Raw genomic sequence first — 26,544 nt, 5'->3', positions numbered from 1 at the left:
GTAGGATTAGACACTAGGGAAAGGGGGAATATACTCGAAAGCGCAGTTCAGTCACACTTTTGCGCTGGAATCATTGGCGTATGGAGGTGCAGGGCTCCAAGCTCTGGAGGGGCACTTGCATGTACAGCAGCACATTCATGTCTCACAGCGGGACCTAAAGGTGCGACCATATTGCCAGCGATTGGAGTGTGTACCGGCGATAAATCGCCAGGTGCACGCTCCCGTTTTCAGCCCCCTAATGGTTGCTGGTCAGGGGAGCATGCTCGTCCGACCAGCGACTTCCACTGCCTCTTCTCCCGGCAGTGTGACCTTTTCATAATCGACCATCTCTGGTCGCTGATGAAAATGGGACACTGAGCAATATATTGCTCCGTGTGTATACAGCTTAAATGTAACCATTGCTCTTCCAACGGAGCTCTGCAGCGCACCTGCTTCTATTGCATAGTTAACTGGCTCTATATTGATAACACCCTGCTGCAGCTGGACTGTGAGATAGGACCTGCCAGTGAACACTGATACTATATGATAGTGGTAGCCAACCCCAGTCCTCGAGAGCTACCAACAGTTCACATTTTCCAGACAACTTAGCTGCTGCACAGGTGCACTCATTACTCACTAACACATTTTAAAAGATCCACAGGTGGGCCTAATTACTTAACGTGATTCTGTGAGATCTGGAAAACATTAACTGTTGATAGCTCTCGAGGACTGGAGTTGGCTACCCCAGCTATTGCAGCCCGTGATGTCACTTTAAGTGGCCCGCATCCTCCAGACGGAGCATTAGAAGTAGGATGCACAGAGTGGGACTGTAGAGGTGAAGCCTCCGGCGAGCGCACATTACTTTGTTTGACTGTGCAGCGGTGAGAGAGCGTCGGCAGCCAGGCTGGGGAAAATACACTGAATGGGGCAGAGTGGGGGACATACAGGGAAGGGGGAAGCAGGTTTGGGGAAATACACTGAATGGGGCAGAGTGGGTGACATACAGAGAAGGGGGGGAGCAGGCTGGAGGAAATACATTGAATGGGGGCAGAGTGGGGGACATACAGAGAAGGCGGAGCAGGCTGGGGGAAATGCACTGAATGGGGGAAGAGTGGGGGACATACAGGGAAGGGGGGAGCAGGCTGGGGGAAATACACTTAATGGGGGCAGAGTGGGAGACATACAGAGAAGGGGGGAGCAGGCTGGGGGAAATACACTGAATGGGGGCAGAGTGGGGGGACATACAGAGAAGGGGGGAGCAGGCTGGGGGAAATACACTGAATGGGGGCAGAGTGGTGGACATACAGAGAAGGGGGGAGCAGGCTGGGGGAAATACACTGAATGGGGGCAGAGTGGGGGACACACAGAGAAGGGGGGAGCAGGCTGGGGGAAATACACTGAATGGGGCAGAGTGGTGGACATACAGGGAAGGGGGGAGCAGGCTGGGGGAAATACACTGAATGGGAGCCGAGTGGGGGACATGCGTAGAAGGGGGGAGCAGGCTGTGGGAAATACACTGAATGGGGACAGAGTGATGGAGTCATGTGGCTCCACTCCCACTCCACCCCTTTTCACTCCCAGCAGCCCTTCCCCCCCCTGAGCTGGTTGCCCTCTGCCAGAAAGTAGGTATGTTCTATCTCCTCGCTCATCCGTGTAGATCATGGATGGGGAACTTTCGGCCCTCCAGCTGTTGTTAAACTACACATCCCAGCATACAGTTTTGCTATTTTCCCATGCTAAAACTGTTGCAGGGCACGCTGGGATGTGTAGTTCAACAACAGCTAGAGGGCCCAATCCCTGGGTAGTGCCAGGAAAAACACCCAGGGAAGAATTGCTAGGCAAAACAGACAACATAGCTGGGAATATGCTGCTTCTATGGATTATTACAAGTTAATTAAGAGTAAAGATATTAATTTCAACAATTTTCTTTTCAAGCCATAAGAAATGAGACAACCAAGCAACATACATACACAAGGCGCATCTAAATAAAACAAACTTATTGAATTTGCTTTTAAAAGTTAATCCATTCTGAAGATCTCATTCAGAATATAATATCCAGTAAATGTATGATGAGATTGGTTACTAAAGAACGCGCCCATGCTCAGGAGGTTGGTACCACCCTTGTATGATGATAGTAGTACTTTGTTGTATACTGGCCTGGCATATTCCAGGGAACCCCCCCTCCCTCCCATACATACCCCTATCCTGGCCGGTAGTTCTCCTCTCTTAGTTATGTCCAGTCTCCCTCTCCTTTGGGAAACACAGCCAGGGTACCATCGCATACGTAACGAGGAGACGGGACAGATCTTCTGAAATTTTTATATAGATGGTATCTCATCTCACATCCTAGGCCTGCACAAACACATCCTTGATGCATCTTGCAAGAGTATTTGTGTGGAGAAAGTTATTTTCCAGGGTCTACCGGAGAAGCAAAAATGTATCTGGTTATCAGACAAGTATATACCAACATGGCCCTATAGAGATCCAGCATATGTAAATGTGTTTCATCATCATCTAGGTTTGTGGACACAGATTTCATTTACTAACTAAATTAAAATTGGAGACTCAAATTGGTCTAAAAATCCTAGTGTGCCTTGCCCTAGTTTTACCGTTAATACATGCTAAAACTGTGGCATGGCATGCTGGGATATTAATTCAACAGGAGAACCACAGGTTACTGCTACCTAGTTTAAAGTTCTATGAATGTTATAGAACACTGCTTTACATTTCTTTTGGTGTTCCTGGAACAGAAGGGGTAGAAAGAAATCCCACAACTTACTTCAGTGTTTGAAGATATCACCACCCAATTTATATATACATATTTAACCAAGAATATTTTTGAGCATAAATTTTCTTTTACTCTCATTTATTTATGTGCCCTCAGTCTTGTAGATACCTGAGCTTCTCATGAGGTTTTCCTATGTGTGAGCCTTAGACATATCGATAGCACCTACCAGAAAGAGAGAACATCTATATCAACTATTTGAATACCTAGCTCTGAAGACTATATTTTTCCCTTATTCCCTTCTCTATCCTCCTCCCTTCCCCTTAAAAAAATATTAAATCACTTACTGGGTCATTATATTTTACGGTCAGTCGTATGGCATCTTATGCATAGTATCGCATCGCATGCCATATATCCGCATGCAATGCGATTTTAAATTGTATAAGCACCCTAATGGGTTTTTTCAATGGTAAATGGGCCCCCAATATGATTTTTAATTGTATAAAAACAATGTTAAATGCACCCCCAGGCCACCCTCACTATCAACACCAACCCAAAGCGTGGCGATCGGCGGCGGTACGCGTCCTCCGATCTTTTCATACCCCCACTATCCACGTCGGCGTGGAGTTGATTTTACATAGTGTGGCGAGCGGACGCATATTACTTTACATGTATTCCTCGTGTGCTCGCCACGCTTCAGGCTCGGTGGCTCGCCACACTATCTAAAGTCAACTCCACGCCGACGTGGATGGTGGGGTTATGAAAGGTTGGAGGACGCGTACCGTCGCCCCTCGCGGGCTCGCCACACTTCGGGTTGGCGTTGATAGTGGGGGTGGCTGGGGGTGCTTTTAACATTGTAAGCACCCATTACCCAGACAATTAATAATCTTATAGGGGGCCATTTAACTTTGAAAACACCCATTAGGGTGCTTATACAATTTTAAATCATATACCATTGTATATGGCATACAATGCGATGGTACACGATTTAAAATTGTATAACATCGGCTACCATCGCATCTCATACCATTGTATGGCTTATGGTATGCGATGCGATGGGCGCCGTGCTAGGAAACTAGTACCTATTTTACTAGATTGCCTCGTATTCAAGGAACTAAAATAAAGTCTTGTATCCCTAAAAATATGCCGATAATATGATCCAAAAGGAGGGACAGCTGTTCCCAGCCTCGATGTATTCTATCCCATTTTTATAAATATTTCTGAAATTAGCCTTTTCATGCCCAGATACTCTGCTGACCAGTGCCCTCAAAAAATGTATATTAGGTGATTCTGGAGCCAACCATTTTCTAGCAATCAGGACTTTGACCAAGGTAGTAAGACAGAAAATATATTGATAAATTGTCGAGGCGTGCATCTCTTCAAGATCTAGGCCAAATATACATAGATGAGCTGAAAAAAACAGGGAGGGTCGGTTCATTATATACTACATCTCCTCATACCTTTACCCCAAAATCATATATCGGTGGACAGGACCATAACATATGCCAAAAATCAGCTCCTTCCAATCCACATTTTGGACTGAGTGAGATCTCAGGTTTGTTCTATGAAGAGATAGAGGAGTACGATAGACCCTCTGTGTAACATAGAAATGAATCTGCTGATATCATCCATTGCTCATTGGAAAAATCCCCCAAATTTGATTCCCATTTAAGCGAGTCAAATATATATACATTATTTCGACTATTATGTTCACCATAAATTCTGGAGATTTGTCCCCTGGATCCCAATTAAAGAAGAAGCGTTTTTACCAGAGATAGAGATATCCAAGGACGCTCTTCCAAACGGAGTCTGAGTGGCAGCTGTAAATACCTGTAAAGCGCCTTATTATGAATATCAAACTCGGATTTCAATTGATCAAATGTTTTAAAAATTCCCTATATATACTGCTGCTGCACCACGGACTCCAGCTTTTATCCAAAAGGCATCGTGAGATGGGATCAAAAACTCCTTAAATGAAGGATTATACCACAATGGTGAGTCCTCCTCCAAGTCTCGCCATTCATAAATCTTATGGGTCATTCACCATACAAGCACAGCTTTTATGAGGAGCAGCAGAAACCGTAATACCAGAAAGCAAGCATTGTATAGGTATCTGAGCATATTCCTCCCATTGAGCCAAAAATCCAGAGAAAGTTGTAATGTTCCTTCCCTTAAGCCAATTAGAAATATGTAGGAGTTGGGCAGCCATGTCATAGACACGTATGTTTGAGAGACCTAAGCCCCCACCCTTCTTGGATTTGACCAAAGCCCATATAGCCACTGTTGGAGTTCCATCCCCCCCCCCCCCCCCCCCCAAAATAAAGGAGGATATTACACTATCGATATTTGTAAACACTCTTTGGTACTTGTGAGTTATCTGGGCGCCCGATTTCGAAATCGGGTCGGATCGGGCACATCGCATCGCATGCGACCATCGGATGCGATGCGATGACCCGATTTTTCCATAGGAATCAATGTTAAAATGGACTGAGTCCATTTTAACATGGAATTCAATGGGAAAAAGGGGTTCTTTTCATACCCCTACTATCCAAGTGGGCATGGAGTTGGATATAAACCTGTGGCGAGCGTAGCGAGCCACCGAGCCCGAAGCGTGGCGAGCGTAGCGAGCCCCGCGGGGCTCGCTACGCTCGCCACGCTTCGGGCTCGGTGGCTCTCTACGCTCGCCACAGGTTTATATCCAACTCCATGCCCACTTGGATAGTAGGGGTATGAAAAGGACCCCTTTTTCCATAGGAATCATTTTAACATTGATTCCTATGGAAAAATCGGGTCATCGCATCCGATGGTCGCATGCGATGCGATATCGCATCGCATCTGATTGTATGCCTTAACTTAAGGCATACAATCAAAAAATCGGGCGCCCAGATAACTCACAAGTACCCACTCTTTTAGTTATATACACAGGTGAATGTTGTAATAGATATAAATATTTAGCCTGGATAACCATCTTAATTAAATTGATACAACCCATAACTGATAGGGTAGCTTCTTCCAGAAATGTATCTTGGATTTAAACTCCTGTGGTACAGGATCAATATTTTGTGAGACAAAATCATTAGAATTAGGAGTAAGCCAGACCCCTATATATCTCTCCAAGGTTTGATAAATTTCGCTCTAGTTGAAAACCCTCATTGTCCTAGAAGGAAATAACTGCAATATGCTCCCGTCATCTGTGCCTGCTACATGTCCTGACAAATATCAAAAGTATTTTTGCTCATTAATCGTGGACACTTCCACCATCACGGCTCTGCTGCTTGTGCAGTCTTAGCATTTCCTGGAACTATTTATGTGTGCGTCTTAAGAGGTTGAATATACTGAAGCCCACAATATACTGCTCATTGCCAGAATGTTGTTTGCCTGTGGTTATTTCTCATCCTGGAGCCATCCTCCTGCCACAGAGCTTACCAAGAGAGGTCATAGGTGTTACCTGAACCTTGGTAAAAGTTCCTGGACAACACAGTCCACTTGGGAGACTGGTGAATAGAATGTAGAGACCATAGACAAAAAAACACATCATCATAGGGAAGAGTAGAACCAGATCCTGCACATTGAATTGGCTTTTCTCTAGAGAACAATTTGTACGGATGCGTTCCTGCATTTATGAAGTGATTTAACGGTTTGTAAACCATACTTTTTTTTTTTTTTTTAAATAGCAGAAACATCTTAAAATATTATTCAAAGCCCAGCTGGGTCATAGACACAAGATATTACACCTGCTTTCCAAACATGTTCTGCAATAGTTCCACTTCTGGGTTTAGGGTGGGATTATGTCTTGTAACCTTAGTTGATGGAATAATGAGCTCATTGGCGGCATGTGTTGAGGATACTTGTTCCTTGTGTAGCAAAAACCGTGCCCGTATAATTTTCTTGATGCAAACCATAGAATTTATCTCCAGTGACTTTTTTAATCCAGGTCCAGTTCCCATAGAGATATCTTCAGCAACATGAAGTTTATTTAAGCAATTTCCCATTTTCTCTTACATAGCATTGTACAGTGGACCTTCATCTTTTGGAGGAATACTTTTCTTTGTAGTCAAAGAACCATCCGGACTAGATAGAAACCAGTAATTCACTTTGCTCAAAGTAACAAACCCTACTTAATAACTAGACGCACTAGACTGGAAAAGGGGTGTTTCGCATTCAATTCTCCATTGAGCTGTCTAATGTTGGCCATACATTAGACCAGTGGTAGCCAACCCCAGTCCTAGAGAGCTACCAACAGTTCACTTTCCAGACAACCTAGCTGCTGCACAGGTACACTCATTACTCACTGACACATTTTAAAAGCTCCACAGGTGGAGCTAATTACTTCACTTGTGATTCTGTGAGGAGATCTGGAAAACATTAACTGTTGGTAGCTCTTGAGCACTGGAGTTGGCTACCTCAGCACTACACCAACTTTCATCGAACTAGCTGGTTGGTCGGTTGGATAATATGATACTGTATGAGAGCAAAGGACAATCAAGAATTTGTTTACAAATCCAGGAAAATGGACAAAAACATTGTCAAATTGTTTAAAATCAAACATCTAAATACCTTGTCTGAGCGACAATTTTAGAAATTTCCAGGATTCGGGAGCAAATTTCTGAATAACAAATTACATTTGCTTCCAATGAGTTTTTATTCCATCCAAAACAATTAGTTGGATGAAAGCTGGACTAGCTACTACATATGGCCAGCATAAGCAATTAACAACCCCTTTCTTAGGGGTAAAAATTGGTTGGTCGACAGGTTTTTCTCAGGTTTTTTTTTCCCCCAAATGTTGACAGTCGACCTGAAGACAGGATTAAGTGCACCACGTCCACTCGCCATTCTTCGGGCACAATGACTCACTGCGCTCGGCACACTATTTTATTCTCCCACCATAGTTGCAAGGTGAGCTGGAAAATATAAACGGTTGGTAAGCTCTCGTGGACTGGAGTTGGCTACCCCTGACCAAGACCATGTCGACCTTGCAGTATGTTGACCTAGTGGTATCAACCTAATGACTGTCAACCATCTTTAGGTCGACCAACCGACCGTATCCCATTCTTAGGACTCCCGCGGAGTTTAAACAGAAAATACATTTTTAGAATGAACAGTCCAGTTAAAATATGATTAAATGCTCATTATAACTTGGTTTCGCTTGCTTTTAAAAACACACACAAAAAAAAAACCTGTGGCCCGGATGTAATGAGGTGAGGAATATTGGCTGAGGGGGAAGTCATTTTACACAGCAAAACCAAGCCTATTAACTGGACTACATCCCTCACAACTCAATGCATCCGGACCTTGAATTGGCCTCTTCAATGCCCTGCAAAACTCCCAAGACTTTGCAAGCTGTGCTACAATCACTACAGGGAAGCGGCTAAGCAAATGAAAATAAAATACCACTTTTATATAGATAACATTAACAGCAAAGCATTCCTCAAATAATTTGTAAGTATTTCAATAAACTGTAAAAGGTCAATAAAAACAATCCAATGTAGCATACACCTGATCCCTAATACATCATATTTATTGATTAAAGCCATCGACTTTGGGTGTAGGACAGACTTTTATAGAAATATGGCAGTAAGCACGATTCAATATCTCAACCATTTTATGTGTAAAGAGAGCTGTTCTGAATAATCTCTTAGGACCATCACTAAAGGGGACTAAAGCAATGAACTCCGTCTATGTAAAGTGTGGCCATAGTTAAACTAATGAGGCCTACACAAGGGGCAATTTCAGCCCATTTACTAAAATTACCCACATTGCTCCGTGTGTAGGGACCATAAAGATAACGATGTGCGGAGCTATCACCTGGTGATTAATGTCCTGCATGCAGAATACATCTAGCTAGATCGCCAGTCAAGGCCAAGTGTTCTCACGCGGAGAACACTGGCCCTGACAGATCGTTCAGCATACATCGCCAACACATCGCAATCGAAAATGCTCAGCACAGACTGGCGCAAACATTTGACAATAAGAGCGGTGCAACATGAAAAAACAGTGACATTCGGATTTGATTGTTACGTGACACTAAGGATGGCTTGTGGAAGTTTAATTATGGTTACCCGGCATTTCATTATGAACAAGTACATAGACTTAGGTCTTTACTGTAGAAAAACAAAGAATTAAAAAATAAAAAAAAGGAACGGTCGCTTAGGTTTGAATTTATTAAATTTATTACAGCATGGAGGCGGAAAAATTAACCATATCATTCCAAGCTGTTCCATACCAAGAGACAATAATTTAGCTATCCCTTTTAAAATACACAAGGAATTTCTCTTGTAACAATGTCCTGAGAGGAGCTGCTGTGTTTCCCTCCTTCAGTCGCCCCTGACAAATGAAAGGACAAAAAAGAAAAAAAAAAAAAGGGAAAAGAAAAAAACACCTGGAACGATTGACAATTTTTTTGATCAGAAACTCAACCAACATCCTACACAACTGTCCCTTTTAATAAGCAAATGTTGAGCAAAACTAAGTGTAGGTGCTAAGAAGGCTTCGCATTTTCAGTTAGACTCAAGACGGAGGGAAAAAATAAAAATTACAATTAAAAAATAAAATAAACATAAAATAAAAAATACAGTGTTTAATATCAGCTGACATTGTTCTGGGCTGACATTGATACAATAAAATAAAATAAAAAAAACACCAGATCAAGCAGCGGCAAGTCAGGAGATGGCGGTGTTGAAGGAGTGTTTTTCGGGGTGCCTGCTGGTCCGATTCCCACCGCAACACCTTTTAGTAATATTCTTACGCAACCAAAGTCCGTCGTTAGAAACCAGTTTATATAAGACGTTGCCACACACTTCAAAACTGCAGGCTGCATAGTCTTATAACCCCATCCCTTTCTGCAGTCAGTGCTTCCTCTTGATTCTGGGAGTTCCTAGTTAATTATCACTCTTGTAGAGGTAAAAAGAAAAAATATATCATATATATAGTCTTAGGTGTTTAAACAAATATCAAGTGTTGTATTGTATGAGGTAAAGAGAAGGGTGCAGTTCCGACCAGAGATTCTGCACAGTGGAGAACATTGAGGAGAAAAAACGAAAATGAATGTCTTTTTTTGGAGGTGGTTTTGGATTGTATGAAAAACAAAACCCTTTGGTAGGGAGGTGGGCAAATGAAAAACTCAGTTCATTTGAAAAAAATAAAAAAAAAAAGCTAAAAACTAAAAAAGAAAGACACGAAAATTCCTATTTCAGCTATTCTCCTTGAATATCACGTCACAGACATAGAACGCTGGGGGAGGAGGGGGATTTAAAAATAAAAATAAAATAGCAATCAGATTCATTATTTGAAGTTTCCTTCTCTTGCAAAATAAACCAAAAAACAAAAAAAGGTTTCTGTACAGTTACACATCCTCTGAGAAGGATTTTCTTGTCTTGACAGTTTCTGTACTGTGTTTGATGGAATAAAAAGTTTGGTGCTTTTTATTGCATGAAACTGAACTGAGGGGTAGAGCTGTTCCATTCATTGCCACAGCTCCCTTCTCCCATCACCGTGACCATCCTAGCAGCAGCTGAGAGGAGTCTTCTCCCCTGTTGTCACACACTCATAGTCATGCTGGGAGAGTACTGGAATGGAAAGGGAAAAGAAAAAACGGCAGATATAATTTTGTTGTCGCATATTTGGGCTGATGTGATCTTATTAAGCTACAGGGGGGGTGGGGCATCACAAATGCTACAGGGGGAGGGGGCATCACAAATGCTACAGGGGGAGGGGGCATCACAAATGCTACAGGGGGGAGGGGGCATCACAAATGCTACAGGCGGGAGGGGGCATCACAAATGCTACAGGGGGAGGGGGCATCACAAATGCTACAGGGGGGAGGGGGCATCACAAATGCTACAGGGGGAGGGGGCATCACAAATGCTACAGGGGGGAGGGGGCATCACAAATGCTACAGGGGGGAGGGGGCATCACAAATGCTACAGGGGGGAGGGGGCATCACAAATGCTACAGGGGGGAGGGGGCATCACAAATGCTACAGGGGGGAGGGGGCATCACAAATGCTACAGGGGGGAGGGGGCATCACAAACGCTACAGGGGGAGGGGGCATCACAAATGCTACAGGGGGAGGGGGCATCACAAATGCTACAGGGGGAGGGGCATCACAAATGCTACACAGGGGAGGGGCATCACAAATGCTACACAGGGGGGGCATCACAAATGCTGTTTATTTCACAGGTTGCAGAGGTTATGGGAGACTTATTTGCATTTCAAACTTTCTATATGACAGTCTGCAGAGAGTATGGGCCCCAATTCTGTTGATGGAGCCTATAGAGATACGCAAACCATGCATGAGCCATAAGAAAGCAACTTCAGACTGCGCATGCTCCATATGCATTCGGATGGAGCTAGAAGTGTGGATGGAGCAAATGAGATCGCTGGCCATATAACAGGCCCATTATCATATTGATGCAGTCTTGTGGATATGTCATTAGTAGTGTAGGGTGACATATGTGCTCTTTTAGAGCACACAGACGCACATGGGTGCTTGTTTGGGATGGATCTTGTGCACACAGCATTGCTAGGGGGGGTGGTGATAAGCACAGATAGCCAGAATCAAATGGTTTGCTATTGACAACATCACCTCTTCATTTTTCGAAGCTTTAGTAAATTTACCCCTGCGAGTTTATTCTACAGGCTGTCCCTATAGTCCAGACACACAGGAAATCTCAGTAACTTTTTTTTTAAGCCTCCTAAAGATAAAATATAGCTGTCAAAAGAAATCATATTGAAGATATGCATTTTTGCTTATGTGTCCAGACTTTAAGGACACCCTGCAGAACACAACCTGTGCAGTTCCTCTTTTCTGCCCGGGGTGTCACTGGTGCTTCTAGCACACAATGGTCTATTTCAGCAGTGATACAGACCAGCATGAGCTAAAAGCACCAGAGCAGAGAGCAAAACCCAGACAGGAACGTGGAACTGCACACACAGTGACATGTGCAGGGTGCTAGAATGAGCACTAAAAAAAAAAATGTAATATTGGAAATGTAGGACAAACATACTGATATGGTTACAACTTATATAATGTTAAGAACAACAAATACTGACCGGTACGAGTCAGAGCGGGAAGAGAACACTCACATTGTCATTTTGGAAGGAATGAAGAAAGTTTCCTCCTAGCTCTCCGTCGTCTCGGGGTGTTCCTGGAGGGTTACTAATGCCACTTATGTTATTTGGGGAATTCTAAGAAGAAGAACAAACACTTATCATTAGACTCATAGTTAATGTTATAAGTAATTCGGTATGAAATCCCGACATGGACAAAATCACGAGATATAGAATGTACAGGTGAAACAGTCTACATGCCTTTCGGTCGACAGGTGTGAGGTCGACATGGTTTTTTTCACTGTGTTTTGACCCGAATTTCGACACAGTCGACATGGACACAAATGCGTCCAAAGTAAACCGCAGCCGCACGCGATGCTTCGGGCACGGTGCCTCGCTACGCTCGGCACACTATTTTATTCTCCCACCACGCCGTAGTGGATGGTAGGGCATGAAATACCGCCTGTCGGCACATGGTTAAAAAAACTGTGAAAAAACCCATGTCGACCTCGCACCTGTCGACTGAAAGGTCTGTTTCATTTGTACATTCTATATGTCGGGATTTTGACTGCATCCCGGGGAAGCAATGCTCATGAATCCAATCTAAAGGCAGCTATACTGGCCACTATCAGGAGCGGGTTCCTCAGGACTAGTTACAGCAGCATTCTACTTAAGGACTCTACTTAAATTATGGGCACGGTCAGTACAAAAGGATAAAAAGGGTCAGAGCCTTACCTTAGGGAGTCCGTCCATGTCGCCAGACCCTAACGAGGGGGAAAACATTTCTGATGTTAGTAAGAAAAAAACACACACACACACATTACATTTTGTATAAATTAATTGATGAATGGTTAATGCAGACCAAACAATGTTAAGACTTTCTGCCACTTACCTAACGACCCGTTCATATGATGAGGTTCCATTCCGCCCATTCCTCCCATAGGCCCATCTGAACCAGGTCCCATTGGGAACTAGAGCACACAAAAATCCAGATATCAGTAACAATGTCTTTGTGAAACATCTTGACTGCCGTACTGGAGGAGTGAAACTCCTCCCACCAACGATCCCTGCTAGAGCACACAGCACACCAGCTTAGTGCTCACGCACTATACTTTCTCCCTGCCCAGCTGGTACCAGATCTCACTACGCTCACATGCAGCATAACATGCGGCAACACCACCTCTCCCACGTTAACAACGATTAACAAGATCAACTATGTGTCCTGGAAGCTGCTGGGAAGTTCATGGGAAATCATGACACAATCTGGATCGGATGCTGGTGGTCCTGATGTATGGCCAGCTTTATAGACTGTTACTCCCAACTCTGATTGGCCAATACACTGTTCTAGAGCCCTCTTCTTGGGCTTCTGCCAGCATCATCACTGCTCATGCTTCTGTTCATATCACAGGCTGCCAGTTCAATCGTCAGCTGGGACTGGCTAACAGCCTAACATTTCTCTCAAACATAGCTATGTGGCTTCTGAGCTACGTTACCCGTGAGCAATGTGACCTCCTGAACTTACAGGAGGGATAATGACAGCTATACCAAAAAAAAGGTTACTGGACACTGATCACAGAAGGATTACAATATGGTCTTTGTCCAACCCAGATGTGAAGTGATTGGACAGAATAGGTGGCCTCAACACAGGGTTCAGTCTGGCTTTTATAACTTTAGACCACAGGAGAGGCCTATACAATAAGCGGTCAGGTGTCGCATCAAGCATCCACTCACATTTGAACGGTTCCCTGTAGGAGGACCGGGATTTATCATTGTGTAAATATTGTCGCTTGAATTTGTTGACTCTGTAAAATAAGAGATATCAAATATTAGCCATTTAACTGGGTGTAGCATTAAAAGTCTACATTCAGAATGTTGACATTCGATCATCAAGCAATGTGTCGAATAAGTGTTTATTTTTTTTTTGCATGTTTTACCCTAACTCTAAAAATAACAAAAATATAGGATCAACGTTTTAAACACGTTCACATTTCTGAACGTCAACATATCGCTTGCCGACTTACTGTCTATGTTGACTTTCAGGACTGATCGACATTGTGTCACACTTCTGACCATAGAACGTTTAGCTGCACATAAACCACTGTACTTGCAGCTGGCTGACACATTAACATAATGCCACCACTTTTAGGGCAACTTAGCCAGAACAAACGCTCACAATCGTTACATCTATAAATGGATTTGCTCAAATCAGACACGCTGAATAATATTACGTTTCCCTACAAAATACAGGATCGTATAATGGAACAGAGAGACTTAAGTATTTTGGGTAATATCTTAGTGCGGTGTGGTATGAGCTGGCGACAGGTGGGATTGCGGCAGCCATTAGCCCAATTTTGGAGTCCCAACTGCAGGGGCTGAGACAGGGGGGCAAGAACTACGAAGCCCCTTGTGGGCTTGGTGGCTCGCTGCAGGTTCTATTCTCCCTCTATGGGGGTCATGTATCCTCCAACGAGGGAGAATGGCCCCTTAAGTTGGGATCACGAATGTCGTGCTTTTAGCACTTCTCAGTGTCGGAATTCCGACTGTCGGAAGGTCATCCGGAACCCATCTTATTTACCGTGTTTCCACGATAATAAGACACTGTCTTATTTTTTATTTTTTGCTCAAAAAAGACCATAGGTCTTATTTTCGGGGGAGGGCTTATTTTAATAGACCTTGACAGCCCCACTGCGCCTTTAAAAAAATGCCCCAGTCAACAATTACCATCCCAGTCATCCATATTCTACCGTATGGTACATACCCCCACCTGTTTGTGTAACGGATCTCTTTAAAGGGATTACTGTACTGTACCAGTAACGGTATTGTTGCACCTGCCGGCGCTGTGTGTGCTGAGCGGCGTTGAGCTGAGCGGTGATGTGCGCGGCGTGACGTCACGCCGCGCCTACCGCAATGCATCCCTGGGAACGGGAGCCGCGGTGTTGCAGGCGAGGTGAGCGGGCGTGAGAGGAGGTGAGCGGAGGTCAGCGGGGGTCAGCGGGGCTGAGCGGGGGCTACACTTACAAAATACCAAAAAATACATGGGAAATTTGATAGGGCTTAATTTCGGGGGAGGGCTTATTTTGGACCAGCGTCCAAAATCTGGGGTAGGGCTTATTATCGGGGTAGGTCTAATTATCGGGGAAACACGGTATTATATGGTGCAGCATATTCCGTTGCGCTTTACAATTGGATCTTAGTGACTATCATCACAGAGGAAGAGGATGCCCAGTTTAGCACATTGTGTAGTCGGCATATTAATAGTTGATACAAATAACACATGTAAGTGTCCCAAATGTACATACCTGCAGGACTGGGCATGATCGGTGTTCCTGGAGGTCCTCCGCCACCAGGGGGCCCCTGTAAACACAGAACAAGAATTGGTTTCTGAATGGTGCGACAATCTGTTTCATAGACATCTATGTGTACATATACTGTATATTTGGTCATCTCCTATGTCCCAGAAAGCCAACATTCCCCCATGTAAACCACACTTATTGTTTAACTATAATAAAGAAACGTTACATTGCCTGTTGCCAAAAAGATACATTTGTTTGTGGACTATATAGAAATCCCCTTATACGCTGGACATAAACGGCAAGATAAAATGCCTGTCAGACAGTCTTACAACCATCAGATGATATGAAAATCCTGCAGCCTATGGCTACAGAACCAGATCGACTGGTCAGCCACGGCAGGGCATACACTGCCCGATGTACTGCAACGGACAGACATGCTTGACGACTTCGCATATCAGACTGATGTGTGTCAATATAATAAAAAAATAAAGCAGCACGGAGGCACAGTAGGTGTTGGTCACGGCTTAAGTACGAAGTTCATTGAGAAACCCCCTATGAAGCCTTTTCCTAAAACCCCTTCTGCAATAACAGTTATTAGTAGCATAGTAGAGTTAATACTTTTCCAAATGAATTTAAAATTGTGAGTAAGATTAAATTCTAATATCTCTAAAACGAAAAAAATAAAATAAAAAGGTTTTGGTATCCTAAAATACAGAATTAATGAATAGGTGCCAAGCTTAAATTAGATTAACCCACTTCGGTACAGTCCTTTAAGTCATTAGCATGCCCGATTCTAGAACCCCACAGTTATCTCTGCTACCAAACTTACCACGTAAGTGCCGGGTGAAGACGACGAATATGAAATCTGAGAACAATATAAACAGATTACATTTAAGATGTTTTCTTTATAACAACTAAGGGTAACAAATCACAGTGAGCATTTATCAAGTCCTCTTAGAAACCGCACTCCATCAGACTGGGCAAACCATTCAGCCCTGTGCACACTTTATGATAAAGGCAGACAATGATAATTTCAGGGATTTAACCCCCCCCCCCCCCCCTTCCACTGAATGAACAATTAACAATTATATATTTTTGAATGCAACACATTCACCCAGCTAAATAATGCCTTCCAATACTTTACTTGAAACGTAACTAGTAAGATTATTACATTTAAAAAAATGCAACACTTTATTTGCTACTTTAAATTTACTAGTAAAATGCCTAAATCCCTACCCCTTCAGAGAGACGGCTACCTCCTTCCACCCCCTTAGAAAGGCAGCTAGCCCTCATCTAGCATCCAGATATATAATTTTCATACCGCTACACTGATGATTTCAGAACTCCACAGAATAAAAGCACCACAGGGTAAAATAAAGCATTCTATTTGTGCAGCTAATGTCAAATCAAATTAGGGTGATGTGGATAGTTTATACGGCCGTCCAATCAGGTGCTATTTGTATATAAATATTGTGAAAACCAATTTTTTTCTTTTTAGCATCAGTACGTAGGAGGCTCAACATGAATGGTAATTCTAGCACCATTCACCCACTTACCGAATTCGCACTATTGGGGTTTGGCCACGGCCTGCCAGCTCCGGGACCCCTAAAACAAACATAAAAGGGCATAAAAAATAATCCTAAAAATATACACATCAATCCCACCACCCCCACCATCCAGGGTTCTAGGACAGATTTTCTTACATGTTCATGCCAGGCCCTAAGGAATTGGGCGGTGGTCTCATGCCACTTCCATAATTCTGCAACGATAACCAAGGATCAGACTACGGTAATGAGGACATCCGGACAGGAATGGAAGAGAAGAAAACCAGAGGGTTAGTGATACAGTATAAGACGCCACCCAGTAACAGCAGGATTACTGACTGCTAATGCTTGTTAACTAAACAGCAGTTTGATTGAAGTAATTCGGTGTAGAACGGATTGATGCCTGAACTGCTCAACATTTTGACCATTTCAGATGACTAAACAACATCAAGCATTTCGGAATTAGCAAATCAGGCTGCTAAACCCCAAGAGGGTGCGCCATTACTATCCATGTTATTTCAGGTGGTCACTGGTCAACCGTAAGGTTATAGGTAGCAAAGTCTGTAGAATAGAATAAAAGGCTAATCTGCTGATCCTCACCTCTATTGGGGGAAGGGGGGGGGGGGGGGGGGGGGGGGGGGGAATTCAAGTGGGAGTGTCAGCGCAGCCACTTCAAAGGGGGCCGTATTACCAAATGAAGTGTTGCTCCTTTTGGGTGTACACAGCCACTGGAGCAGATATTGCTGTTAGGTTATGTGTCTTTATGACAGGCTGGTAACTAGTTCTCAGGTTATGTGTCTTTATGACAGGCTGGTAACTAGTTCTCCATGACACAACCGTCACACGCTTGTGTCCTATCCCAGGAATTTAGCAGGCTTTTAAAGTCTCCAAAATTCAAGGATGGGAACCGCTGCAATAGAATCCATTATACGGATGCGCCTGAAGAGGGATATGGCCGGCATGAGTAGGCTGTGAGGTCCCATGCAACACTAATGACGTGGAGCTTCTTATTCGCTACAAATGCCTCTTATTGACAACACAATGTGACTAGGACTCATGAGGAGACTATGGGGGGTATTCAATTGATGTCAATACTGCCATCTTGCCAAAAGGCAGCAGTTTGACATGAATAGGTCGGAAAGGGTTCCGATCTATTCAATGCAGATTTTTTTTAGGATTGTTCCAGGTGGATTGACCAAATAACCGCTAATCCACCTGCTTTTGACAGAAACACAGCCAAAACCGAAAGGCGAGGTTTCCGGCAATCTCAGACATGAAAAGAGGCAGGGAGGACGGCGCTGAGTGAGCAGCAGCAACTTACGTGGCACCGTCCTCCTGTACCCTCCCACCTGTCCCAACGCTGGGCCGGGTGAGAGCAGATCACCTGGTCTCCGCGCCGGCTTGGTGAGCATCACTGAGCGGCCCAAATCAGACATTTGGATTTGGCCGCTGCATTGCATAATGGATGATGGAATAGCAGACTCCTGCCTCCTATTTGCATTGTGTTGCGAATAAGGTGCATTTTCAGCAAAACAAAAATGACAGACGCTAGAAGATTCTCTTGCGAGCTGGCGTGCCAAGAGAGGCCGACTGGCATAACTTCAGCACAATTTTTTTACAAGGGCTCTTCTGTACTAATGTGGCATGGAGACCTAGAACCGGTAACATCAATCGAAAATGTATTGTGCCAGCTTAAAATAGTGCTGCGTACTGGAATTTGATGGATTAACGCTTGATATCTGAAACAGGACACCGGCATGAAACCTCAGGTTCATAAAGAACCACCCTGTTCCCACCATCTGACAGATGAGGACGGTCAGTTTATTTCTAGCCATAAAATAGGCAAGTTAGCAGATGAAAGGGACATTAATCATACCTTTAATTCCATTTTACACCAAATCAGTCATTTACACTACAAGCAGGTAGCAGACTAGGGGGTGGATGTATGAAGCAGTGACAAGGGAGGAGGAGAAGTGAGCCAGAGAAGTGGCCCATGGCAACCAATCAGCTGCTCTTTATAAGTTTATATTATGCAAATTACAGATGTTACTTCAGTGCTGATTGGTGGCCATGGGACACTTCTCCATTATCACTGCTTCATACATCTATCTCCGAGTCTCCTCTGCTTCACTGGGGTATAGGAGTCAGTGGATTATATAGTTTATTAATACAGAGCCTCTGATAAACAAAACTCTAAGCAATTCTGTTAATTAAGGAGAGGACAAGAAAAGGTGATGTGATTAATTACCAAAACACGGTCCTCACCTGAGGTCCAGGACCCATAGGGCCTATTTGTCTAGGGGGGTTCATCCGTTGCATGGGTCCTCCCATACCGGGGTGTCCTTAGGGAAGAAAAGACAAATCTCCTGTATAAGCGATACTCTGAATGAATGGTGACAACATGGCACTGCAGCCTTGCAAGCAGCTTACCTTGTCGAGTTGGGTCCATGGAGTTCGGTAACAAACGCTGCGATCCTGGGTCGCCACCTGGTGGCTAAAATAACAGATATCAGAGGGGAGGTACAAACACAGCAGTGGCAGCAGTTGGAAGGTACAAGACAGACACGGATTTCAGAGCACCGACGCCCTCAGGGGGGAGGTCAAAGACAACAGATGCCATTATATCAAAAGAGGTAAAGCAGAGCAATAATACCCTCAGAGGGAGATAAAAGATGAAATAGGCAGAGGGGAGGTAAAGCATCTAAGATTAGTGAAAGTCAATGTATTAAGGAGATGAAAACCAATTTTGTTTTGTACATTTAAAAATTACAACTCACCTGGCTTCCCATTCTTAAGTGTGGCCTGGGCCCACCACCATATCGAGGGGACATAAAAGGCTGTAATATAAAGAAAGAATTAAATATGGCGAAATACAACAGTAATCCCCCCACCCCCCTCTTAAACTCCTGCACCTCTATGAATAAAGCCACGAGCCCCATACGGCAACAAGCAGTTTGACCTTAGGTGTAGAGTCGGCAGACAGAATACATCTCCTAGATCAGTGGTTCCCAACCCTGGTCCTCAAGTACCACCACCAGTGCACGTTTTCCAGGTCACCCGGCAGGTGCACTCATTATTCAGGCACATTTGAAAAGATCCACAGGTGGAGCTAATTATAGCACTTGTGATTCTGTGTGGAGACCTGCAAAACATGCACTGCTGTGGGTACTTGAGGGCCAGGGTTGGGAACCACTGACCTAGATGATCTCTTCCACCATTTCTCCCCATGTGACACGTAATAAAGGACTTACCTGACCGTGGGGACCCATCATGTTGGGGTTGTGTGTAGGTGGCTGTGAGTGTGGGGACGGCTGAGATCCGGGTGGACCCTGCTAGAAAAGACATACAAAACATTAGTAAAGTAGACAATATGACACGGGAAGTCCCCCAGATAGTCTGTTCCTTTAGTACCCCTGGATATAAGCTAACAATGACAGAACCCCCTCTCTGCAGACACATGCACACCAGCAGTGCATTACACTCTCTGCAGGCCAGCCTTTGCAGCTGCGCCCCTCCAACCCTGCGAGAAGCGTGTCCTATGAACCCACTTGCCAGAGACTGCACGGCTAGTTAGCATGAGCAGTTGTCTTAATTAAGAGAAATTAATTAGCCATTTTGCAAGCATTTGTTTAACAGCTTTGCTAAATATTAATGCCACTGATAATTCCTGCTGATTAGCAGGTCCCATAATTAGCAGCTGAGTAACAGAGGGAGGAAGACTCTGCACCTGTACGCCCACTAATCAGAGATCTGGCTGCCACGCAGATAACCACCTGCTTCATCGCTGGCTAGAAGCGTCTGCTGCAGAGTAAGCAGTGAAACGTGGGCTCCTGTCCAGTCTGCTATGTGCAAGGAGAACAAGAGGTCTTACCTGGAAGAACCCAGGGGGAATCGGCCCTCCTGGCATTGTATCGTTGGGTGGAATGTTGCCGAGCACGGGGCTTGGTGCTGCTGCTGCACTCTGTGGGGAGAAGAGGACACTTCATGAACTACAAGCAGGAGGTAGGTTCCCAAGCTGATCTGGAACTGCAAGTGATAGAATACCACAGAGACGAAAGTTCTAGCCAATCAGCTACTGTCATTTTTTTTTTTTTTCAAACACAGCCTGCAGCATTCCAGTTAGGATTGGTTGCAATTTAGAGGAGTATTTAAGCCAGGGATGGGGAACCTTTGGCCCTCCAGCTGTTGAGCTACTCATCCCAACATGCCCTGCAACAGTTTTGCTATTTGGCCATGCTAAAACTGTTGCAGGGCATTATGGGATGTGTAGTTTAACAAATGCTGGAGGGCCAAAGGTTCCCCATCCCTGATTTAAGCCTTGGAGGAATATAAAGTACCAATCATCTAAGTCCTGTCATGTCACAGGCTGTGTTTGAAAAATGAAAGTTAAGAGCTGGTTGATACTTTATCTCTCCCCAAGGCTCAGTAGATGGACACCTTTATCTCTCTACACTTTCTCTCCAAGCTTTAATAAATGTCCCCTAAAAAGGAGAGACCATATCAGTCAGTGGCTAACAGGGTTTGATACATTCCCACTGGGACTTCCAGTTCATCAGGTATACTATAGCTCAGTGGTTCCCAAACCTTTTTGAATCACTGTACCGCACAGTATTACTATAGCACCCGCTAGGCCAAAAGGTTTCTGATTAAGAAATTTAGAAAAAAATAAAAATAAAGTGAATTGTGATTCTTAAAAGGTGATCATACACTTAAGTGATAATCGCCCTATTTCACTCGAATTTTGACCCATCGGGCCAATAAAGCATGAAAAAAAAATGCCATATCGTAGGTGCTTTATCTCCGAAATGGCTACCGCAAGGATTTGTCTGATCCAGAGGCCGCCACTGGGATCACTTACGATACATCATATGCAAAAGGAACGTATAATGTATATCATATGCGATCCTAGCTTTAGGGGAGTCCAGCAGCTCCCTGCAGAGATATCACATGTCAGGCTGCATGCTATACCTTGGCGTAACGTATGGGGTGCTTTAGATTTAATTATGTGGTGAGGGACAGTATTCACTTTTTGTTTGTCATTTTGTGATTGGCCGCCACCAGCACTGGTTCTGCCTATCACATAAATAATTTGAACAAACCAACATATAAACCTCCCAGTAACTGTACAGCCATCAACATACAGCTTCTAATCTTGCTAGAGAAAAAAAAAAAAACCCACCCGCAAATTATCTATAATGCATCAAACCCAAGCACCCGCCAATTATCCCAATATCCACACCATTTAACCTGGGGGATAGAAGATTTTTAATGCATTTCTTTCATGCAAACAAATGATAGACATTAAATAAACGCGCAGGTCCACCAGCAGGAGGAGCTCTTGCACCAATTGTTGAACTGTAGACCACACTCATCTTGAGATCAGCAGGTTAGCAGCAGCACCAGTGTTACAATACCATCAAAGGGCACCCACTCAGCATAACAACAAATGAGAGCAATAACAAGATAGATCTTAAATTGTCCTGCAAAACAAAAGAAGATTTGCCAAGGAAAGTAACCTGTATTTGTCAAGTGATCATAAAGGATATAGACCCAGATTTTCCTTGTACAAGCACAATACACTGCCTGATGTTATCTACACAATACAAGGTGAGGATAGGAAGCTTCACAAATGCTCAACTGAGATTTCAGGATGTTAAGAGATGACCAAACCAGATTCCAGTTTGCGGATGGGCGAACACACCAATCGTGTGGGGGGGTCAGTTGTCTGACTATACACACACACACACAAAACCATTACGATCTCCATCATATCCTGCAGTCTTAGCTGACCACATAAACACCAACAGGGTATAAATTGGGCAAATTCATCATACTGGTGACAGCCCATCACTATTACACCAGGGACACACAGAAAGACCTCTATATAGCTATACAGCGATCAAAGCAATGGGCCCAATACAACCTCAAGTATCCCCATAACAGCTGGACAATGCTAATAAACCCGGGAAAGGGGGGGCTTAAAAAATGTTCAAACATCCAAACTGTAATGGGGCCACCACGCGAGGCGATGGGAGCTTTGTGCTGAGCGATCTAGCATTGCTCAGCACACAGCGCTGCACCAGCAATGTGTGCTGAGCGATCTGTGCCTACGAGACAGGCAATTGCTAGCCTGGTGATAGCGACTCACGCGGGCCGCACATCGCTACGGGCCCGACGCACAGCAATTTGTGCTTAATTTCTAAGCAATCTAGTCAGATCGCTTAGAAAACAGGCAAAAATCCCTGAGTGTGTAGGCCTCCATAACGGTTCCAAATAAACCTTCACAAAGCCATAGTATGCTTAATTAAGCAAGAAGGGGAAACTGCCACTAGTCACTTCATTACCCTACCAAAATCTACAGAAAATCTATTCTTAAGGTGCCCACACACTGTACACTTTGTCCTCGAAGCGTTTTGTACTAGATCGCATTGCATCTAGTTCAAATCGCATGCGATACGCTAAAACAGCTAACGATTTGTACAAGATGCGATGCCATCTAGTACTACATGCAAATACTTGTTTGACTTGTGATATGAGACGAGTGCAAGCCAAAAGAAACACAATGTGAACCGCATGCAATACATTTTGAACTAAAAAAAGTTCATCAGAACATCATATGTGGGCACCTTTACAGCAATATTTACAACCCTTAAAGTCAATGAAACAAACTGCAACTAGACATCGCCTTTCATTATAGCAAGCGTTAACTACAGCCCCTAAAACGTGTGGGTGACATACATTTACTGTTCTACCGATTGCTACTCTGCTCAGTGAGGTTGGGGAGTCTAGAACTGCTTTGGTTTGTGGCCAACTCGAGTCAGCCGATCGGGATGAAGAGACAAAGCTTATAGGAGGATTCACTAATACGCAGGCTACAGGGGGTACTTTCTGTCGCTACATCCAGCCTTAAAGTGACCAAAGGCGGCTGAGCAGTTTAGCGAACAGTCAGGTAAGTTTAATTGGAATCCAGCTAAGTCTTTTATCTAATTAAAGTAATCACTTCATCTTCAGTCAGTGGGAACTGTCACACCTGCTGTTGTCAAAGCAGACGGCGGCGGACTCGGAGTCACCTGATATTAGTGCAGACAAACCAACAACTGGCCACAAAAGGCATACACATGCCCTCGCTCCACAACAGCGCTCGCTAACAATCAAAAGCAACTTTCTTTTTTTGCAATACGGCTATACATTTCGCATGTCTGTTTTCAGCCAAACCTTAACTTTTTTTTTTCCCATAATGAAAAAGCGTGATCACATGGAAAGGACGGTACAAATACAAACTGGCAAGTGTAATGCAATTCATTTTACAACAAAACCGTTACCACTGGGCTGTGTACAAAGATCCACAAATCTGGGGTGACATGGGGCGGCAAGGCTGGAGAGTTTCATTGCCATGGACGGCTTTTGTGCATCGCAAACCATACCCTGCATTGAAAGATTCACATCCTTGTACATAACAGTTCTGTTTCTGTGCTCAAATGTCGTGGTTGTGCCCTAAGTACATCTGCCAGCACCCAGCCCTCCCAAAATCCATACACTTCCCTGTAAATCTAGGGTCCCCTGTAGACATGGAAATTCAATTCTCCCATATAAAAAGTTATTGTGGGGTGCTAGTCAACTTTTTCTTTCCTACCTGACCTAGACGTTGTCGTTTTAGTGGTATAAAACAGCTAAATCCAACTTAAGTTTTGGGCATGTTAAAAAATGTAAATTTGGACTCCTAACCCGGTCACTATATGCACATTTCTTCTTGCCGCCACATGGGACTGCCAGAAGAAAATGTTGGCACTTCTTAAACAATTGAATTCTCCCTCAATGATTTTCCTAGTAGTGATAATGGCTTCTCAACGGAACTAGTGCATTTTTCTAAGCACCCATTACTGCACTTGTCGTGCTCAAGTAGATGTTTTGTCGTGTGAAGCAGCGATACCAGACTTAAAGTATGCAAAGCAAAAAGTGCCGTTTGGGTGTCTATATGGGATACTATCCATCTCAGAAGGCTGCCAGCAGAAATGCCAGCGGTATTCCTGCCCCAAACAGAGCAGTAACTGAATTGCTCTGTTGTTGCGCCCCCCCCCCCCCCCCCCAACAACTAACACCGCTGACAAAACAATTCAATTGCGCCCATAATTTGAAACAGCGCTTGTACTGTAATCCTGGAACAGATAACCATAGGATTTTCTTCCCCCAACATATTTCGGTGACCTTGTAACCCCAAGACCAGGAATAGAGGACCGTATTAAACAATTTGTTTTTAGCATCAGATATACTACACACAAATAGCATTCGGCTCCCTGTAGCATATAAGGAAAAGGAACTTGTGCCACGACTATCCGTCGCTAGCGGAACCAGCCTAATATTAAACATTCTAATCGCTTTCAAATCCTCAAACTGAATGTGGACCCCATCACTTACAAATAGAGACCGCAAATGAATACTCTGCCCATCAATTCCATAGGAACTGGTGATATCGGCATTGTGCAAATGGCACCAGGTTATTAATGTACGGTTTATATAGTGCACACATCTTCCGCTACAGATATTAGTCATCCCTGCTCCAGTGCAGCTCACAGTCTATCATTCCTACCACACATGCACAAACATATATATAAGGGGTCAGAATCCACGAGTACGTTTTTGGATTGTGGGAGGAAACTGGAGTACCTGGTGCGAACACAGGCAAATACGGAGAGTACACACAAACTCCACACATATAGGGCTTTGGTAGGAATCAAAACCCAAGACCTCATTGTGGTGAGGCAGAAAGCTTACCACGGTGCTAACATGCTGCCCTACATTAGTATATCCAAATACCGACTGAATAAAAAGGTATGATGTGTGTAGATGATCGGTACATTTCAAGTTCTTTAGGTTGATTCTAGTCTGAAGTCGGAGACCTGTCACAGTAAAGTTTTAAAGCAAAAAATACAACAGAGACAAATGGCGGTATTCAAAGCTGGCCAATAATTCCGATACTCTGAGTTATCGGTCGGGACCTTTTCCCGGTACTCACCGCTGTAGATTTGGCTCTTTGAAAAGCCAAATCTGCTATCGCGGAAACGTCAGCCATGTCTATGGAAAAAGTCATGAAGTTCGCCAATCCACCTCTTTCCCAGTGTCGTAAAACAAAAAACAAAACCATTGAATAGAGGATTGTAAGTATCAGCCGGGATTGAATAATATGCCCCTAAATGTCCAACCGGATATAGGGCGGGATGCTCTAAACCAGAAATGCGGTAAAAACCCAGTTATCGGGTTTCTGTGTTCTCTAAAAAAAAAAAAGTGGTACAAAGTGGTATAATGAACAAAGAAGCGCTCGGTGTATAACCATATAAAGAATATAATAAATGTTATATCACCATAGGTATCCAATAGTTTCAGAGTTGTAATTGAAACCTGTAATGGTAACCTCCCTTTCGCAGGACATATACGACAAGGGGGTATAACAAGAAAGGGGGGACAGTGCAAATTATGTCCATAGTAATGCCTACAGAATTGGCCTACACCAGAAATGTAGTACTGTGGATATAAAAGGCAGGTACCAACCATTGCAATTGTTTTTATACATCTGCTGCGTCATGTGAATCATTGTAAAACATTTTCCACAATGGGACAGGGAATGATTGGACACAAGTCATTTGCCTCTCAGGGAGCCTAGCCTATGAACCTGGTCTGCAATCTGTGAACCTTCCTCGGGACAAGCAAATAAACAAGGCAGGTGTAAGCAGTGCAGACACCAGACTAACAGCCCCGCCCATTTCTTTGTTCAAACATCCTCTATTATTATGGACCACAGGGTGTCCCAGGGTGGAAGGGCATCTGTTCCAGCCAGCTAAGGTTAACAATCACCAGGACATGCAATAGATTTAATAAAATCTGATCTACTCTGGCCTAAGCAAGATGTAAACTGGACCTCAAAAACCAACCATCAATTAGCTTTGATCTGTCTAGCGCT

At 43.9% G+C, this 26,544-nt stretch overlaps 1 protein-coding gene across 2 annotated transcripts in view; it reads right to left on the bottom strand.

Moving 5' to 3' along the window:
* Positions 1–8,856: 8,856 nt before the first annotated feature.
* Positions 8,857–26,544, bottom strand: part of SSBP3 (single stranded DNA binding protein 3) — a 42,325-nt gene continuing 24,637 nt past the window's right edge. The window contains exons 5-18 of one of the 2 annotated variants that reach the window (XM_083157328.1): positions 20,461–20,550; positions 19,841–19,918; positions 19,367–19,426; positions 19,020–19,083; positions 18,855–18,931; positions 16,749–16,828; positions 16,602–16,650; positions 15,875–15,910; positions 15,052–15,106; positions 13,484–13,554; positions 12,645–12,723; positions 12,488–12,516; positions 11,789–11,890; positions 8,857–10,269 (exon numbers count right to left, since the gene is read on the bottom strand). In XM_083157328.1, the coding sequence (XP_083013454.1) occupies positions 10,240–10,269; positions 11,789–11,890; positions 12,488–12,516; positions 12,645–12,723; positions 13,484–13,554; positions 15,052–15,106; positions 15,875–15,910; positions 16,602–16,650; positions 16,749–16,828; positions 18,855–18,931; positions 19,020–19,083; positions 19,367–19,426; positions 19,841–19,918; positions 20,461–20,550 (900 nt within the window). In that variant the 3' untranslated portion in view covers positions 8,857–10,239. Of the gene's footprint in view, positions 10,270–11,788; positions 11,891–12,487; positions 12,517–12,644; positions 12,724–13,483; positions 13,555–15,051; positions 15,107–15,874; positions 15,911–16,601; positions 16,651–16,748; positions 16,829–18,854; positions 18,932–19,019; positions 19,084–19,366; positions 19,427–19,840; positions 19,922–20,460; positions 20,551–26,544 lie in introns of both variants that reach the window. The other variant, XM_083157327.1, reaches the window with a different exon arrangement.

The sequence above is a fragment of the Crinia signifera genome, chromosome 8, assembly GCF_055691185.1.
Source record: "Crinia signifera chromosome 8, ASM5569118v1, whole genome shotgun sequence".
Taxonomy (NCBI): Eukaryota; Metazoa; Chordata; class Amphibia; order Anura; family Myobatrachidae; genus Crinia; species Crinia signifera.
This window is presented reverse-complemented; position numbering and strand designations above follow the sequence as displayed.